Consider the following 18551-nt stretch of genomic DNA (forward strand, 5'->3'; position numbering starts at 1 on the left):
AAATTCTAAAACAACTGAAATTATTCTCAATTACTTTGCAGAAAGCAACAGCTCCTCTAAGGCAAGGATGAATAGTAAGCCATTGTGGGAACAAAAGTGCCTTTTTCAAAGGCCAAAGGCCAAGAATGTCCGTGAGGCCCAAAGGAGACAAAAAGCATTATCAGAATTAACAGGCAAGAATATAATCTTTTAAGGTTTTTGGAAGTGAACCTAACATTTACAATTCAAGACTACAGTACCAAAGAACGAGGTTTACAAGAAACAGTTTGCTTTAGGGAAACAACTATTATAACCCTCAGTCTCAGAAACCTCAAGAAGTACCTTGAACACTCCCTTCTTTTTTCCTCCACCCTCTATGGTTTTAACAGCCCCAGGACAACCAGTTACCACAAGCAAACTATTTTAGTGTCAAAGTATCAATCTAGAAACTTTACCACTTTTAGCTTAAGGTACAACTCCAGAGAAAGGCACACAGAATCTATCAAGGTCGTTTTAGAAACAGACATGGAACATGACTTTGTGCAGTGAGTATTTACTGTATGCAGTTCCCTCAAAATTTCTGAGTTCAAATTTTCCAGTTTCATGGTCAGATCAGATGAGATTCATAGTTTCAAGGCTTGAGATTTATTTCTTTAAATCAAGACATGGTATAACTACTTCCACTGAAACAGACTGGGCATACTACGGGGCATGCTGCCCCTGAGTACTCAAGTTAATCAAATCCAAGTCTATAAAGTCCCTTTCAAGAGCTGTGAAGAAAGTACACAGGAACTGCGACTGAAATAAGATGAAACATGTCAGAAATTATACTGCAATAATTCTAAATAGCACTAAATGATTGAAGAATGGATAGTTACTTGCAGCCAAGATTTTGTACTAGAAACGTTTATTCTGTACAGTAAGCAACCAAACTGCAGCAGATACAGAATGCAGATTTATTATTTTGTTGGCTATAAACTCAACTATATTAACAGTTTTTAATTAAAACTATTTTAGCTGCTTGATTGCTCATTACTCTTCTCAATCAATAAGCAGTCCAGTACTTAGGTGAACTTGAAAGACTAATTTAGCAACTTCTTCTTAAGACTCAATTAAATCTCTAACTCATTCTCTCAAGAAATGGGTTGAATTATACCCATTACCAATGGGTACAGAGGAAACACTGACTGCATATTAAACTGGAAAATTAACTAGACAAAGCTTCACATTTAATACAGTTATGAAAGACAGATAATGGAAAAAAAAATCTTAAGATTTTCCAGTTGTAGCAAAGGACACAATAAATCAATTTTAAGAAGTTGTAGCTTTTAAATATTTTCCCATAAAAATATATATAGGAGAACTCAAACTATTTCCTAACAGAAACGAAACAAAGCAAAGCAGTTAAAATAAAGGAATGTTTCTCATAACTTGATCCATTTATCTAACACATTCCCTCTTCATGGAGCATTAAGTACCTCCCACAACAACCACAAGACATTGTCAGAATCTCCATCCTCTAAAATCAGACAGACAAGTTTTCAAAGAAGGTCCAATGCACACTAATTCTCCAAGATACATACACTTCAAAAGCACAGACAGAAGTTAACAGAGCTACTCAAATCAACTCTATGATCATATGTGCTCCCTTCTAATTTTCAATTGCTAATCCTATCTCTCAGTTTTTTGCTACATGTAAGAGATTTCTAACCAACAAGCAATAAAACTCTGCAACATTTCCAATTAGTTCAGTTTTGTTTTAATGGTATGGGGCAATTCTTAAGAGCAGACACTGTAGCTAGAAACTACAAAATAAAGAGGTTTATTGGTGTGGTCTTGGAATCCCAATTTGAAATGTAAATTTGAATCAAGGCAATTAACTGAAAAGCCAGAGAATCTGAAAATGCATACTAAGTTTTTACTTCAATTTTGCAACACTTCTTGAAGAACTCAGAAAATGTGAAGTTGGTAGAACAGTATTTATCACCAAAATTACAAAAACTGGAAGGAAAGAATACATTGCAACAGTGATCCACATTAAGTGAAGTTATTTCACCACAATAAATGTTTAAAAAAGTGTCAATGTTATTTAAAAAGTGTTGTATCCCTCCCCCCCAAGTATTTTAAGACAGATAACCTTTTTCCTTAGTCAAAATGGCTTTTAAAAAAAGTTCCTCAAAACAACAGCAACAATCAAAAAACATGAATTGTATTTTCTTTAATCCATAACATCTCTAGTGCTGAAGGGCCATCCGTGTAAAAAGCAGATTCTTTGGGGCCATTAGTCAATTAACTTAATAAAACCCAGTTTTACGAGGATTTATCCTTCCTGCTACGAGGAGAGTCTGCTCCATTTGAGGTTACTGTTCCATTTATTCCATTTTCTAGAAAAAAGAAGAAAACATTTTTCAAATACAATGAGAGGCTTTTCATTACATTTCATTTCATTACTTCATTACATTTTTGTAGGTTCTGTGCACACAGTCTTTTAACTTCTCTTCTGATGTATCTTCTTTGTTAAATCTCAGTATTATCATTCATAATGCAACATTACAATGAAGCTTTTACAAAGCAAAAAAATTTAAAATGTACTACGACAAAGTCTGGTTTCCTGACATGGCCAGATATTAAAATGGGTCCATTATATATGCACACATCTAGACTGAAAATCAAGGCAGCTGTAATATTTCAGTAGATACTATCTTAAAAAGTAAAATACTCAACCTGTAGATGAGACTGTCCTGTGAAATTCTGGAGATGTGCAGCATATACACAATTCCCTGGTGTAGGCAGTTTATGCCACCAATTTCATACATTAATTTTTGGTAAAAATTATACTCCTTCACTTACCTTTACAAGCTGCTCACATATAGGAAATCTTTATTTACACATAGACATAAGTTTTGAAGTACACACTTTAGCATACAGAATTAATTTATGTTCTGATGAAAATATTTACAGAGGTAAGATGGAGAGCAGTAAAACACTAGTTAGATTTGAGATGAGTATGTGCATGGAAAGATTTAAAGCACGAGCACCAGGCACCTAACCAAGAATACAAAGAATGTGTTGCCAGCTGCCATCCTCTACTTCTATACCATTTGTGGGCTGACCTGGATGTCTCTGGAGTTTTTAATCTGTGCAAGTAAGACAGCAAATATTTGACAGCAAAAGTTTGCTCTAGAACAATGACCCAAAATCTGTGGGTTTATAATGCACACAACTCAGAGCATTATAAATTAGTAAAACAGAGCAATGTGATATCATTGGGAATAAGAAGTATCCCCTTTATTCAGTATTGTCACAACCCAAGAAAGCAGGGAGGCTGCCTGACAATAAACCATATTTATAAAAGAGATCTGAAGAATAGAGTGCATAGCCAACAGTGCTTGCTGCTTGAGATGTTAAGAAGAGATGTTAATCTCTTTTTTTTCTGACTGGCTAAATAAATGCTTTCCATCTGCAGGTTACCACAGAATGTGGCCAATAAAAAAAAAAAACAACTGTTGATCTCTCTCCCTCACTACACACAAGTGCTCCCATTTATGCAAACAAGCAACTAAAAAGAAAACAAACCCCCAAACCCAGCCAGAAACAGACATGAAAATCAGACCAAACAAAGGCCAAATTATTCACATAGTAACTGTCAAAGTTAATCCAACATATTTGGTTGTAAATGAAACACCGTTTTTTAATCATACATGTAGTCTTTGGACAGTTTTCAAAAAGTTTGTGTTATTCTTAAATCAAGCAGCTTACAAACAATGAGCTAGACCTGAGCCAGCTAACTGGAATCCTTTTTTCATAAAGGCCTAAGACAAGTGAAAGTGAATGAAGAGCAAGAATCAGCATGGGCCTGGGTACCCCACCTACATCACCGCACGACTTTTCTACTGTCATTTCTTGCTCTTGGCACAGTCTAAAAGTAAGACATTCTGTTGTGCCCCAGCTCTCAAAAATCCATCCAACCACAAATAAAAGAAAATTTTAAAAAGGAAAAAAAAAAAAAGGAAAAAACAGGAAAAGAAGGAAAAAGAAGACTGTTTTAAACAGTTCAACTGCAGCTACCACTCCTTCAAAGACACTGTCTTGCTGCATCTGGTGTAAGTGTGCTGACCAGGTGTTACAGGAATCCTCAAAACAGAAGAATCTGAACCAACACTAACTTTAAAGCTTTTTTTAAAGTTCTTTTCTTTCCATTTCAAATAAGCTCTAAAATTTTTGCCATTCTTTAAGACAGGCATTGCTCTATTATTTTGTGAATTAAAATTGTAACACAAGTCCAGTTACCCAGCTTTCTCACCATTCATTTACCACTTGTATGTTTATATTGAAGCTGAGTGAAAACCAGAAAATTCACCAAATTACATGAAGATTTATTAATTCCACAAAAAGCATAGTAAGCTTTATTAAAGCTCTAACTAGGCAGGACACCTACACAGGAACCTTCAACCAGTTAAAAAAAGTCCAACTGGATTTTCTGATGAAAACAAAAAATTCCAACAACACACAAAAGTCGTGGTAATTACAAATCATTAAATAGAGCACAGAAATACTCTAAAGTGCATGATTTCAATTAAAAAAAAGATATTAAAAAATAATTTAAAAACTCCACTGATTTGATCTCTGACAACAAATCTTAGCTTGCGGTGCAAGTGGTCTCCACACACATCACATTCAATTGATCAAAAAAGTGAAACAGGTTGTCAATATGTGATTGATAGTAAAGGATTATGCTAAAATCAGCTTTTGAAATGAGTCAAGCAGTTTCCAAAAAGTGCAGAAGTTATTCAACCAGTTAAACACACAGACATCTCACTGTTGGTACAACAGAAATAGTGAAGTGTGGGGAATTGTTTGGGGTTTCCAAAGAACCCAAAAGTTCGGGTGTTTTGTTTTATTTTTTTTAATGGAGCACATAATTTTCTGGGGAGGGAAAAGCATTCAGTCATTCAGTTCATCTACCAAGCCCTTTTCCCTAAGAAGTGTGACATAATCAAGAAGTCAAACCTGTAGCCATTAATTCAATTCCAAATGCTTCCACACAGGTTCAAAGTAGTAATTATTTCCTCTCATTAAAAGAAGTATCAAAGTTCCATTTAGGTAAAAATGGTCTAATACAAGTTATTTACTGGATCATCAGCCACCTCCTTGCCCTGAAGCATCAATTTAGCAGCAATGAAAACCAAGGTTGAAATCAATTGCAAGAAACATCTGGAGGCAATTGATCATGAGAATAGATCTAAAAATATGTCTATTTCCTCTTTGTAAGGCAAAAGAACATAAGTGTGACACATTTTGCTAAATTAATATAATCACACTTAACAAAAATCTCATATTGCATTAACTAAAGAATTGGGAATTCCTTCATTCAGTCAATTAGGAGACAAAAATCAAACGATGAATACATTGTGAATTTAACAACCCACTGGTTTCTGTAAGTGTTTCACCTGCATGTGAAATGTAAAATGTTCCTTTAGCAATTATATTTAAAGAGGACTCTGCATTACTGGTTTTGAGAAGTCAAGGAAACGAGAAAACAGAAAATACAAACCTCTTTCTTTTCTGGAGTTCTTTCCTTTAGCTGTTATGAACTTCTTTTTCACTGACTGAGGCTGAGAAGAAGAATGCTCTCTCCATCTCCGAAGCTGGAAATTAATGAACTTCCACATCATAAATGCCTGAGCCATGCAAATAGAGGCCAGCACACTGATTCTAGAAGCAAAATCCAGATAAAGTATATCAATAAATTTATCTCATTCAAAGAGAAAGTAGAACACCACGTCAGATAGTTCTTTGTATGCCATAAACTGCCTCTTTACTCAGGTTCCTCAAACACATTAGAGTGATTCATTCTGGATAATATGAATATAATAAAGTTTTGGGGCTTTTGTTATGGCTTTTTTGTTTTTTTGAGTTTCCCCTCTTCTCCTAGTAACACCCATTTTCTAAGCCATGCAAGAATTAGCTCACAGCAGCTGAGCTCAGCACATGTGAACAAAAGTAGACATACAATGACAGTGAAGTCTTTGCCCCTCTATCAAAACTGGGAATCACTAGGTTTCTTCCTTGGTTTCTCTTTTCTCAGTATTACTCACAAGGTGGTAACAGCTGAAAATGGCTTGTGAGTGTTTGGCCATGCTGAGTAACAATTCTGAAGGGTAATACTGACACTCTCAATGTTTTAATAACTTACTTTTCTGGATTTAAGTCATAAAAAGGTGAGGCAGTATGATGAACATTCATAATAAAGGCAGAGAAAGAGGCAGTAATATTCAACCAGGACCCAGAGATGCTCTGGGCATAATGCCTTGACTTCTACAAACTTGCTTGCAATTATACCCAGAATTCAATTCACTAAAACATTTGAAAGTAATCTCTCTAATTGGGTATTCCTTTTAATTCTGTGTTGCAAAAAGAGTTCCAGATTTTTCACTTGTAGACTGTAAATTCTTGAATTAATTTCGCTGTTATAGAAGCTATTCCAAGATCCATAGATCCTATCAGCTGCATGAATACACCTAACCATCCAGAATTCCTAACACTAATACTGTACTACTTATACTGTGCATTTAACCCAGGTTTACATCTCATGCTTAAGAACAGTTTCAAGTGTACTATACCTAACAGCCAGGATATTGAAGTTTCCAGTACTGAAATTCAACTGCTGATCTTCTGCTCTTGCCAGTCCAAAGCCAAAAGTGAGAACTGAAAGAATCAAGGTGAGAAGCCTTCCCAGAACAAAAAGAACTGCCCACAGTGAAAATCTACAAAGAAAAACATCATCAAAGCTAAATTAATTTTCTCTTCACAAGTATTAAGAGTACACTCTTCACCAGGTGAACTTGTTCAAAGTACAAGAACTTGCCTACATTCATTATTTTTCACCTATCCTAGCTTTGTATTTCTAGTACTCATTGAAGACAAAAAGCAAAATCAGGAAAAGCCCTGCCTCACAATCTTCTTCTACAAACCAAAGGTATGTTCTGAAAACTAATTTTAGCTCAACAGAAAATGCTTGCCATTGCTATTACAACATAACCATGTTAATAGTTCTTACAGAACTGGCTGTACAGGCAACCTATGCTATCCCTTTCTCTGTTTTTTTTTTTCTTTTTTAGCATTGGTACATCATGGAAGATTTTATTTCATTTTACACCACTGCCAGCATTTACTTTAATAGGCAAATAAGACTAAAAAAAATATTGTTTTAGAGATATAAATACTAAAATTAGAGAACTGTGACTTCTAAAGAAACACTGTTTGAACTTCCTTGTAATTTTGGTTACTGGTTAGCTAAATATGCAAGACTTTGAGGCAGAAATTACATTAATTTAAAAGATAAAAGACTACTTACCCTTTCTGGTATCTTTCATCACTGAAGTAGAAAAGACGGGATATGTGGAAAAGAAATTCAACAAAGTAATGTAATACCAGAAGAACAAGTCCAAGATGGGTCAGACTATCAAAACAAATAAAAGAATGAGACATTCAGTCATATGTTAAAGACAGCAAATAAAGTAAAAAAACCCAAACTTTACAATTAACTTACTTTAGGAGATAGGCTCCAGCAATATGAAAGAGATAAAGTCCAATGTAAACAATCTGGCGAAAGATGTCTTCCTATTTGGAAGAAAAAAAGGAATTATGGATTATACACAACATTATATACTATTATATGGTGTTGCAGGATACAAGGTAACCTCTAGTCTTGAACATTCTTCTTGGTTTATTAGTTACCTTAACATGGCCTGTTCTAACACTGAATTACACAGCCTAAAGCACCTAATTCTACACAAAAGTTACTGTTTACTTTCCAGTAACATTCAGGATCTTAGACATTTGTCACTGTGAGAAAATGTATCAACCATGTGATATAACTGCTGTGAATTTGTACTAGCTACTACAATGCTTACTTGGTATGTATAAACATATTGATGAATAACTTCATAAAATTCCATATGTCCACTGCCCCTCAGATTGTGTCTGTTTGCTACAGAAATAAGTCTACAAACAAAAATGGAAAGGTTTCCAAGTGCTGATATCTATTTTAAAAAATCAGGCTCATCCAAGATTCTGGCACACTGTTCCTGGTAAATACAGAGAATAACCACTTGTTCTAAGCCACAAAGGTACATTTTGAGTTAGGTTTTAGCCAGCCCCACTCAACTGAACACTTCATGGAGATGACATAATGAATAGGAAGACACAGCACAAGGAAAGCAGAAGGTGCTGTCTGTGAACAGAAGTATCAACTGAAGTATACCAGATCACAATAAAAATCTGTCTTGAAGAAGTACGTGGAGTATGTTGAGTTGTGCTTAAGAAGCTCCTACTTTTTGGAAAGATTCCCTGCACTTCAAGCAAGGAGCTCCTGCTTTGTCTTGTATACACGTAACTAAAAAAAGGCCTAAAAATTGAACCCAGTAAGATCTCTGCTATGTTATGCAATACTCCATCTCAAAGCCAACAACAGCACAGAACCAAATACTTGTGACAATAGCAAATACCACACACATAAACAAAGAGCAAGAAAACAGATAAAGACCTACTCTAAATGATTTGAAAGAGAAAAACAAGTTCTTTCAAACAAATTAGCAAATATTCAGTACAAATGTTCAATTTCTCAACATACTATCAGGAAAAGCCTTTTGCACTTTATCATCAGAACTGACATAGTGTTCAAATAGCACATGCTGCCTGCTTAGACAACCTAAGAGACTGAAGGGCTACCTACTGGAATAATATGGGTGGAGGGACACACCACTATACAGAAAGCTGAATTGAGAACTTCTTTTCTTGCCTACATCATCAGTACAGACAACTACACCTTGGTAGAAGAAGACAGCTCTTTCAAGAGTGGGTATAAAGCAGAGAAGCCAAGATGGCAGAGATTCAGCTGTGATGAAAGGAGCATCACCTATGAACTTGCTAATAGAAATGAACTAACACTTTTAATGAAAGACAGAGGCCAAAATTCCAAGCAGTAACCCAGTAGAACACTATTATTTGATATATGGCACTTCTACCATAGTGAAAGCTTTCTTGAGTTACGTTAGAAAACCCTCCACGCTTGGATATGAAATCAAATTTGAGAGATATCACTAGTGCAATATGGGAACATCATCTGCAGTGTACCTGCAAAACATCAGTGTTCATACTGCAGCTGATCAGCAAGAAAAAAAATCATCTCATTACTATTTTCCCAAGAGTCTTTTAGGCTCTTAAACAGAGACCTGGGGCTACATAGCATGTATGTTTAGTTTTCTTGACTTGTGCAGAATTCTGGCAGCAGAGACACAGTCTGCAGTCTGGTCAAGAGCAACAACAGAATCACAGAATGGTTTGAGTTGGAAGGGACCTTTATGGATCATTCAGCCCAACCCCTCCTGCCACGGGCAGAGATGTCTTGCAATAGATCAGACTGCTCAAAGCCCTACCAAGCCTGACTTTGAACACTTCCAGGGAGGGAGCATCCACAACTTCTCTGGGCAAACTGTTCCAGTGTCTCACCACCATCAACATAAAGAATTTTTTCCTATCTAGTCTAAATCAGATTAAAATAAATGGTCTCCACAAGAAAAAACAAAACAAAACAAAACAAAACAACTTTCTCCATCTTTCTTAAAAGCTCCCTTCAAAATAATGAGTGGCCACAATAAGGTCTCTCTGAAGTCTTTTCTTCAGGCTGAACCAACACAATTCTCAGCCTGTCTTCACAGGAGAGATCTTCCAGCCCCTCTGATCATTTTTGTGGCCCTCCTCTGGACCTGCACCAATAGGTCCATGTCTTTCTTGTGCAGGACAGAAGTGGACACACTACTCCAGGTGGAGTCTCACAAGAGTGGAGTAGAGAAGCAGAACCAACCCCCTTGACCTGCTGGCCACACTTCTTCTGATGCAGCCCAGGATATGGTTGGCCTTCTGGGCTGCAAGTGCACATTGCTGGTTCATGTCTAATACTTTAACTCCCAGTACCACCAAGTCCTTCTCCACAGGGCTGATCTTTATCCCTTCATTCCCCAGCCTGTAATGATGTCAAGAGATTCTCATGACCCATGTTCAGGACCTCGCACTTGTCCTTGTCTGCTCTTCTTTCACATGGGCCCAATCCTCAAGCCTGTCAAGATCCCTCTGGATAGCATCCCTTCCCTCAAGCAAGTCAACCACATCACTCAGCTTCATGTCAGCTGCAGGCTGGCTGAGGGTGCACTCAATCCTACATGTCTGTGTCACTGATGGAGATAATAAATGGTACTGGTCCCAGAATGGACCCCTGAAGAACACCTTCGGTAACTGGTTTCCACTTGGAGGTTGAGTACTGACTATTGGAAGCAGCCATCCTATCCATCCAACAGTCCCTCCACCAAATCCATCTCCCTCCAATTTGGAGTTAAGAATGCTGTGAAGGACCAAATCAAAAGCCTTAACAGTTCAGGTAGATGACATCAGCAGCTCTTCTTTATCCACTGATGCAGACAGTATACCACAGAAGGCCACCAAATTAGTCAAGCACGATTTGCCTTTGGTGAAGCCATGTTGAGTGAGTTTAAAACATAAAAGTTTAATAAGGAGCCTGTATATGAAAAACAAGCCTGAAAAAACATGTGAAGAGACTACTTATGTTGGCCCAGAAGGCAAAAAAATGTGCTACCAAAAAATCTACAGTAAACTTGGGTGTTTTGAAAACCCTTAAGGGGAAAAGGATGTTGTTAAAAATTTAGCACTCTCAGTATATGACTATCAGAACTTCTGCTGAGGACAGTGTTATTTAAATAAAACACCAGAGTTTAGGATTTCTTGGATTTACAAAATTATTCACTGCTTATATTCTACATCTGTATCATGATTCATTAACCAGTTCTGCATTTCAATGAGACAATTCAGACTACTAACAACAACAAAAAAAGTTGAAAGGAAAATCTCACTTTCACTTTTTCAAGGGAAAATTCTTTTAGTAGATGAGAAACAATGGTCATTTTTTACTACCCAACAGATACCCAGCAACTTTACTGCAATTAGAAATACAGAATTTAACTGTAAAGAAAAGCCCTACCTTCACAATGGACATTTGAGTACCCAAAATTCCATCAGGAAAAATAGGTAACACAAATAAGGACAGGTTAGGAAATCTAGGGTAAGACATTATTCTCGAAGTCCAAAAGAAATTAACTATTCCACTGATTAAGTTAATTTGTTGGACTTCTTTTGATTAACTTTTTAAACTTACTTTTTTAGTTTTCTGGAAGTATAATTCAGGAAAAGCATGGAACCAGTATGCCAACTGTAAGATGTAGAAAAACTTCATTTGAAACCTGTACAGTACAGCAAGAATTGAAGAATATTACTTTTTTATTCACAAAAACATTTCAGAACTTTCTAATGAATAAATTTAATCACTGTCTCCCAAGAAAGTAAAACATAGATTCTTCAAGCCAGCCAACTCAGAATTAAGTTTGATTTTTGTTGGTTTTTTTTAAATCATTAAGACAAATAATGCTTTCAAAAACTTACTTTATATAATAGCCTACAGAAAAAGAACTCTGTATGCTACAAATTGAGAGAGGATTGAGTTCCTCCATAAATATGAACAAAAATACATTAGTGACTGATGTAGTTTTACAGACTGCTTATTTTACACAGATTGCACGTGACACATTCTAAGTTTAAAACACTGCCTCCACTCCCCAGTAATCCTCTAAGGAAGACATCTTACGGAATCAGAGTGTGCGGATAATCCCTCCACAGAGAGGTTGGATCTGATATATAGTTCTCCTAAAAAAAAAAAAAAAAAAAAAATCCCAATAAACCTTCAAAGATGCTACTTCCTAGTTAGAAATAATGAACATACTATGTATTTGCATTTGTGTACAGATACATGCTCACATTCACACGCATGTATAAGCTGCACATCAATATATTTTCTTTAAAAAAAAAAACCAAAAAACAACAAACTAAAAACCAAGCCAAACCCAAAAAACCAAGGCAAAACCAAACCAGAAAACCCAATACAACTGTATTGACTTAGGAAAATGAAAAGCAACTAAACCAATGAACCAAGAGTTCATTCAAGATTAAGCTAACTTATGAGGTGGATGCAATTTCAGCATCACTACAGCCATGTCTTCCCCTGTAAATTGCTGAAGAGCTTTGAGCTTACTTAACTAAGGAAAGTTTTTTCAGAAGCCATTAAGTTAAGGAAAACAAAAAGAAAATCATACTCTTCCCCTTTTTTTAAAACTAAGCTCATTTACACACGACTGCTAGCACGGAGAATGTCATCTGAAAGCACATGCTCACCAGAGCCTACAGCAATCTGTCCTTACACCCATTCCCAAGGCTGACAAAACTGCTAGGTATGATGCTTTTTTAACTGTTATTTTATGCTAATAAGCCAACACAGAAAAACTACAGAGAATGAAGTACCACAGTAGAATTAAAAAGGTTTACCTTATTCAGCTAACAGTAAATCAAACTCAGACTGAGCAATACTAACACTACTGGGCTTGATATTAATTGATAACTGCAACCTACACAGAATTCCTAAACTTTTCCCCACTTTAATATTAAAAGCAGCTAAAAACAGAAAAAAAAGCCAGAAACTTAATCATCAAAAGAAGTTTTTGAAATGTCATAATACAAAAAGAGAAATCATACTTACAGAGACAAGAATACTTGTTCCCCAAACACAGGAGAAAAGGTAGAATGCACTAAGCTGCCCAGACTCATTGAACTTGCTATGCTTTGTTTTTGAAAAGTGCATTTTCCTGTTAATTTTCTGAAATGAAAGTCCACTGTTACTTATATACTTTAGTATTTGCCTGTTAACTGCATTGGAACATCTAAAAGTTTCAAGGTATGTTTTAACAAGTAAAAGCTTTAATGCAAAAGTTCACTTTTAAGTTAATGAAGTCTAATTAAAACCAGACAATTATCTTGATGAAAGGAATTATTATTCTGTACTTACATCCAGTATGTACTCCTGAATTATAGCATGTATGATTATTGCTACAAGCATGTAAAAGAAAATCGTAGCCAAGTCTTTGATGCCATAGTGATAGAGAGAGATTGTTTCTGCAGATTGCTCTTCTACAAAACAAACAGAATTAACTGTTAGGCACCACCAGAGTTTAGTGGCTAATACCTTTGTTTCTCAAATTGAAACCTTTCAGACAGAAGTGGTTTGCAGTCAGATGAACAAACAGAAGTCAGATTAAACTGCCAGCATGAGCTAGGTCACTACATTGTTTACAGTCATCTTCTCCATCACATCACAAACTAAATTTGATTTTGGAAAGATGCACCACCAACACAAACATTTAAGTGCACTTAAGAAGCACTCAAATGCGTTGAAAGAGGACTATAAAATTACCCTGAGATATCATGCTGCATTGACTACTAAAGACTGCCACTTGCAAACCCAGAGCAAGAATTAACATGAAGTTATCTACCAGTCAGATAGTTTTAGCACTAATGATAAAGCCAGCAGAATAAAAACCTTGTCCCAAAGCTAAGTAATTAAAATGGAGTTTTACTAAAATCCTTGAAAATTGCTTATTATCTGCTTAAATTGACAAATTCACTTACCCTCGGTCTAGAAAGTACAGCATACTAATAATGTCTGAATACACTGCCTGGTAACTAACCTCCTGCAAGATACATACCTGTGGCAGGAATGGTAACATTATATTGAAGTGTAACAAAAACGACAGCAATTTTTGCTGTAATCTGAAAGAGAAGAAAAAAAAAAATCAACACCGTTACAAATTCTCACTGAAACAAACTACATTTAACCGAAAACGTTTACTCATAGTTTTAGCACCTTTCCCCACCACATCTGCCCATCCAATAACTCACATTATCACCTGACTTTCCAAAGGAAGAACAGAACACGTTGTGTGATCTCTATAGGTTTGTTTACAGAACAGTCTCCTGAATGAAATAATACCAAACCTGCTTCTTACAGTCTTTTCTATATTAAAATGAAAACACATGCTGCATTTTTTTCTCCAGTCCACGCTGTATTACTACATCAAAAGAATGTACAATATCATGTAATCTCTAGACCACAATGTATGTGGCAATGGAGAACAAACTTAATTTAAAAATACTTTTAATTCGACGAAAATTGAAGGTATCATATTAATAAATCTGTAAATTATTCCTGTGGACAGGAAAAGCCTAAAGAGAAAAGTCTAAAGAACTGAGAAGCATCTCAGGCCAGCTGCATACCAACTCAATACAATTAGCATTCTTTTGACCCTGGGGATCCTTTGTCAAGAGCTGCAAAACAGATGAAATTCAGCAGTAGTGGTACTATCCTTTTACAATGGAGAGTAAGAAAGTGCAGAACAAACTAAAAAGATGAGAGGGGGGAAGTTTGTTCTGAAGGTTGGGTTATTTTGGAGGAGGGCGGGGTGTGTGGTTCTTAAAAAAAACCCAGTAAACAAGCAAGAACACTGATTCTCAGATGTTAATAGGTATAAATTGATTTTTGACTTTAACACATCTTTGTTGAATCTCAACATTAATCAACATGCCTTAAGAGTGAAGGAAAAATAACTATGAGTGAAGGAAAAATAACTATGGTTTACAATATTTATGACCTGATCATTTCTCACAGCTACAAAATCCTAGCATCCTTGTTGCATTTACAGGATTGACAAAAAAGTAAAATCTTTCACAAATCTTGGAAGGATGCTTTGAGTATCTCACTATGACTATGTTACTACTCCCAGCATTTATTATCGTTCCCAAGAAACAAGATCTATTTATTTTTAAAACTAGCACTTTGTAAATAAGCCCTAGATTTTCTAGGAATCACTGAATACACAGTAGACTGTTCACTCCACATAATTTCACTAATTCAGGCGAACTAGTTGGATTCCCTGAAGTTGCCTATAGCTTCTCATTCATCAAGGGAGCCTTCAGAGGAGAATTCAACACATTAGACAATTCTGAACTGTCCTTGGAAGGCTCTGTCAGCTATTCATGAAGTCCTAATTCAGTTGCACAAGTCAGGCAGTATAAACACCTTACCATACCAATACTACCACAGCAGCTGACTTCCAAGACCTATACCAATTCATGTCAGAAGTTGAGAGAAATTCTCACCTCACCTATTGTACAAACAAAGGCATACAGCCCTGTTATGCTGGGCTAGAAAACACCCTGGATTAAAAAAAAAAAAAAAAAAAAAAAAAAGAGAAAAAAAGCAAACAAAAGATTTCAGCACAACCAATCCCTCCAAAACTTCCAACCCTAGTAGTAATATTGTAAAAACAGTAAGCCAGAAAAAGATTGAACAGGTCCTGGTTTTGGTTTAAGTCCGTCTCTTTAACATCAGTCCCCAGAAAACCACCATAAAAGGGCTGTCTTGGTGATTTTTATAGTAAACCCAAACATAACACTTTCTTGGTCTGCCTTGCTTTATCTTTCCATTATTTATTTTTTCCTCCTAACTGCACTGGCATCTACTGCTGAGGAAGTACCAGCAGCTGGATAAAATTCTTCTGAAAACCATCCATAGAGTAAAAAGGCCCATAACTGAACATGAAGGGTTGTTTAGATGTGGTGCTGGGGGATATGGTTTAGGGAACAACTTTGTTGAGTGTGGGGATGATGGCTGGACTCGATGATCCCAAGTGTCTTTTCCAACCTGAAAGATTCTATGATCCTAAACAAATAGCCAGAGTACCGAAAAAGCTGAAACATTCAGCCAGCAAAAAATGAAAGTGTCTTAATTTGACGGAACACCACTGGTAACGTTTGGAAAGTCACAGAGGTAAATGACACCTTCCTAGTTCTCTCAGAAGGTAATCGACCAGAGCCAAAGAGGCACACTTAAAATCAACAGCTAAGCTGAAGGCTTTGTTGACCCCCCACACCCCTCCACCAGAATTTACTAACTTTTCACGTCATTTAGGAAGAGCTTTAATTACTACATCCAACACGGGGACCCAACAGCGGTGCCCGGCCTGCCAGAGAGCCCGAGCACAGGGCCTGCCCTCGCTCAGGCCCTCGGCCGCGCTCCATTCGAGCGCTGTCAAACCTCCGGCCGCAGAAGGTGGTGAGGGTAACTTCGGCGTCAACCGAGACACCTGGATCGACACCGCCTCCCCCGGGGGAGCAACAGCTCCGCAAACCGCTCCGAGCGCCGGGAGGCGACAGGCGGGCTCGGTGGGGACACGCTGAAGGGACCCCGGTCCGCGTCCAGGGAGGGGGCGGCGGGGGGGCATCCACACACCACCGCTCGTTGCCCTTTCCCGCCCCGCGGCCTAACGGGAGCCGAAGTGCCGACGGGGCCCAGCTGGGCCGCGCACACAAAGAGCTGGGGAGAAGCGGGAGTGTGTGCGGGTCTGGGTATGGGGAGGGGAAGGGGGGCTCACCCGTGTCTACTGGGCCTCACCCCCCTCCCCCCCGCCCGCCCCGTGCAAGCGCGGCCGCACACTCCTCCCCCGTCCGCTGCGCTCCGACTGCCACGTAACCCCGCTGCCAGCAGGAACTCGCCGCCGCCGCGGGAGGAAGCACGCCGCTCCGCTGCCCGTTCCCTCACGGCGGCGCCGCGTTGCTGGGTGGGGTGAAGGCGGGAGGGGGACGGCAGCAGGGCACGGCCTTCTCTCACAGGCGGCGAGTGGAAACGGGAGCCGCGTCGTGGCGGCAGCCATGGCCTGCGCTTCTCCGGGCCCAGATGGGAAAGAGGGCGTTTCCCGAGGGGCTGGGCCCGGGGAAGTGCGGACGAGCGGCGGGGAGGGCTCCCGCTTTGGCTGCTCCGGCCGTGTGGCGGGGCGAAGGGTCGGCTCCCCTCCCAGCTCAGAGCGGGGGCGGGAGGGCCGGGGGGGTGCGCGGCCGAAGGAGGACGTGGGCTGGCGGGCAGGTGCGCCGGGAGGTACCCGCTCCGACTGAGAGGCAGCCGCGGCTCTCCGCCGCCCATCCGCCCTCGGCGCATCAGGACCCCCGCGTCCTCCCTGCCCAGCGCGTAGAACCCACGGCGAAGATGAGAGAAGCCCCGGGGGCGCCAGTGCCGCCTCACCTCGAACATGAGCCCCAAGAGGAAGATCATGGCCATGCAGGACACGATGTCCGCATGGTTCTGCACGATGAACTCGTGGCTCAGCACCGGCGGGTTCTTGTTGCTTTTCTTGCGGATCGCCATGGCGGGCAGGGAGCTGGGCGCCGCCGCCGCCGCCTCCCCGCTGCCAGCACGGCTCCTGTCGCCGCGGCCAGGAAGAGGCGGAGGGGGAGGAGGCGGCCGCGCAGCCGGGGAATGGCAGCCGCCGCTTCGTTTAGTTTCACCCCGCCCCGGCCGCAGGGATCAGCCCCCGCCGCCGCCGCCAGCAGCGCCCCTGCCGGCCGCCGGAGAGCCGCCCGCCCTCGGGGGCGGTGAGGGGCAGTGCCCGGCGGTTCAAACTGACCAACGGCGGCCTGGCCCGCGGGAAGCCGCCCCGGGTGCCGGTGCGGGCCGGGGTCTGTCAACAGAGCTGATGCGGGAGGCCGTCTTGGCGTGTTTGCGGCCGGCTGCCTACTCGCTGGCGTTAGCCCGGAGCCCCACTTGGGCACCGCATCGGCTCAGCTTCCCTCTCCCACCGAGACAGCAGAGAGAAAATGGCCGTGGATCCCGACGGGGTCGCGGAGGAGGCGATCGCGCTCCAGTGTAAGCGGAGCCGTCGGCTTCCCGCTCAGTGTGCCCGACTCCCCCCAGCACCCTTCGCCATCCTGTATCACCTCCGAGTACCTTCTCCTCCCCCTGAGGCTCTGGCTAAGTTTTGCTGTCGCCAGACCGTCGACGGGAAGCGGGGCAGCCGCAGGATGCGATTAGAAAACCGCGCTCACCGGGTTCGTGATGGTCACGGCTGAGGCGCAGCCTCAAGGTACAGCTCAGCTTTCACTGTGCTGGCAGCAGGCTCCTGCCATCCCGTTTGCTTACAATGTACTATAGAGCCAGAAATTACATACGTTGTCCAAGTAGCAGTAAAAAGGAATGTAATGACAATAAAGCAGAAGGGAATGAAAGCTAACCGGGAGGTGTAGAAGGAAGAGACACTGAAAGGGAGCACAAATGTGGATTCAAAAAATAAACAAACACAAACAAACAACAACCCAATCACAGGAGGTTTTTTATGAGATTAAAACATTAAGATAGAGGTCTGAGAAATAAAACACTGCTGCTAAAACATTCAGGCGGAATTGAAGCTGCTCTTTAACACCCCTCTTCACACCCCAATACCTCCCCCTCTCCTCCTTCATGCTACTTACATTTATTAAAACTTCTGGTTGAAAGATATTTCAAATGGATATATCAAGAAGGAAGATCAAGAAAAGGACTAATTAATGGCTGAAGTTTAGCGTGGTTAGAATGGTTTTTGCTGCCATCAGCTAATGAAAACAGGATCAGAGAATGCAAATATTTCATACGCCTTGCCACAATGCAGAGTGCACCAAATACACTGTGTGAACTGTTTAATGGGTTGGTTTCTTCCTACTGTGTGTGTGGAGCAGTGAGTGACTCATGGAGGAGACGGTTCAGACCAGGTTTTTCAACTATGAAACACCTTAATCAGCTGTGAAGGTGC

General features: G+C 40.0%; 1 protein-coding gene across 1 annotated transcript; it reads right to left on the bottom strand.

The window, feature by feature from the left end:
• Positions 1 to 1722: 1722 nt before the first annotated feature.
• TRAM1 (translocation associated membrane protein 1) lies at positions 1723 to 17324 on the bottom strand. The gene is made up of 11 exons (XM_071737754.1): positions 17012 to 17324; positions 13644 to 13707; positions 12947 to 13068; positions 12641 to 12757; positions 11696 to 11754; positions 11210 to 11294; positions 7532 to 7602; positions 7337 to 7441; positions 6603 to 6746; positions 5534 to 5694; positions 1723 to 2363 (listed from the first exon to the last, which is right to left on the bottom strand). Exons 1-11 carry the CDS (start codon positions 17132 to 17134, stop codon positions 2290 to 2292), a joined length of 1125 nt encoding a protein of 374 aa, XP_071593855.1. The 5' UTR covers positions 17135 to 17324; the 3' UTR covers positions 1723 to 2289.
• Between the last annotated feature and the right edge of the window lie 1227 nt (positions 17325 to 18551).

Source organism: Heliangelus exortis, chromosome 2 (assembly GCF_036169615.1).
Source record: "Heliangelus exortis chromosome 2, bHelExo1.hap1, whole genome shotgun sequence".
NCBI classification, from domain to species: domain Eukaryota; kingdom Metazoa; phylum Chordata; class Aves; order Apodiformes; family Trochilidae; genus Heliangelus; species Heliangelus exortis.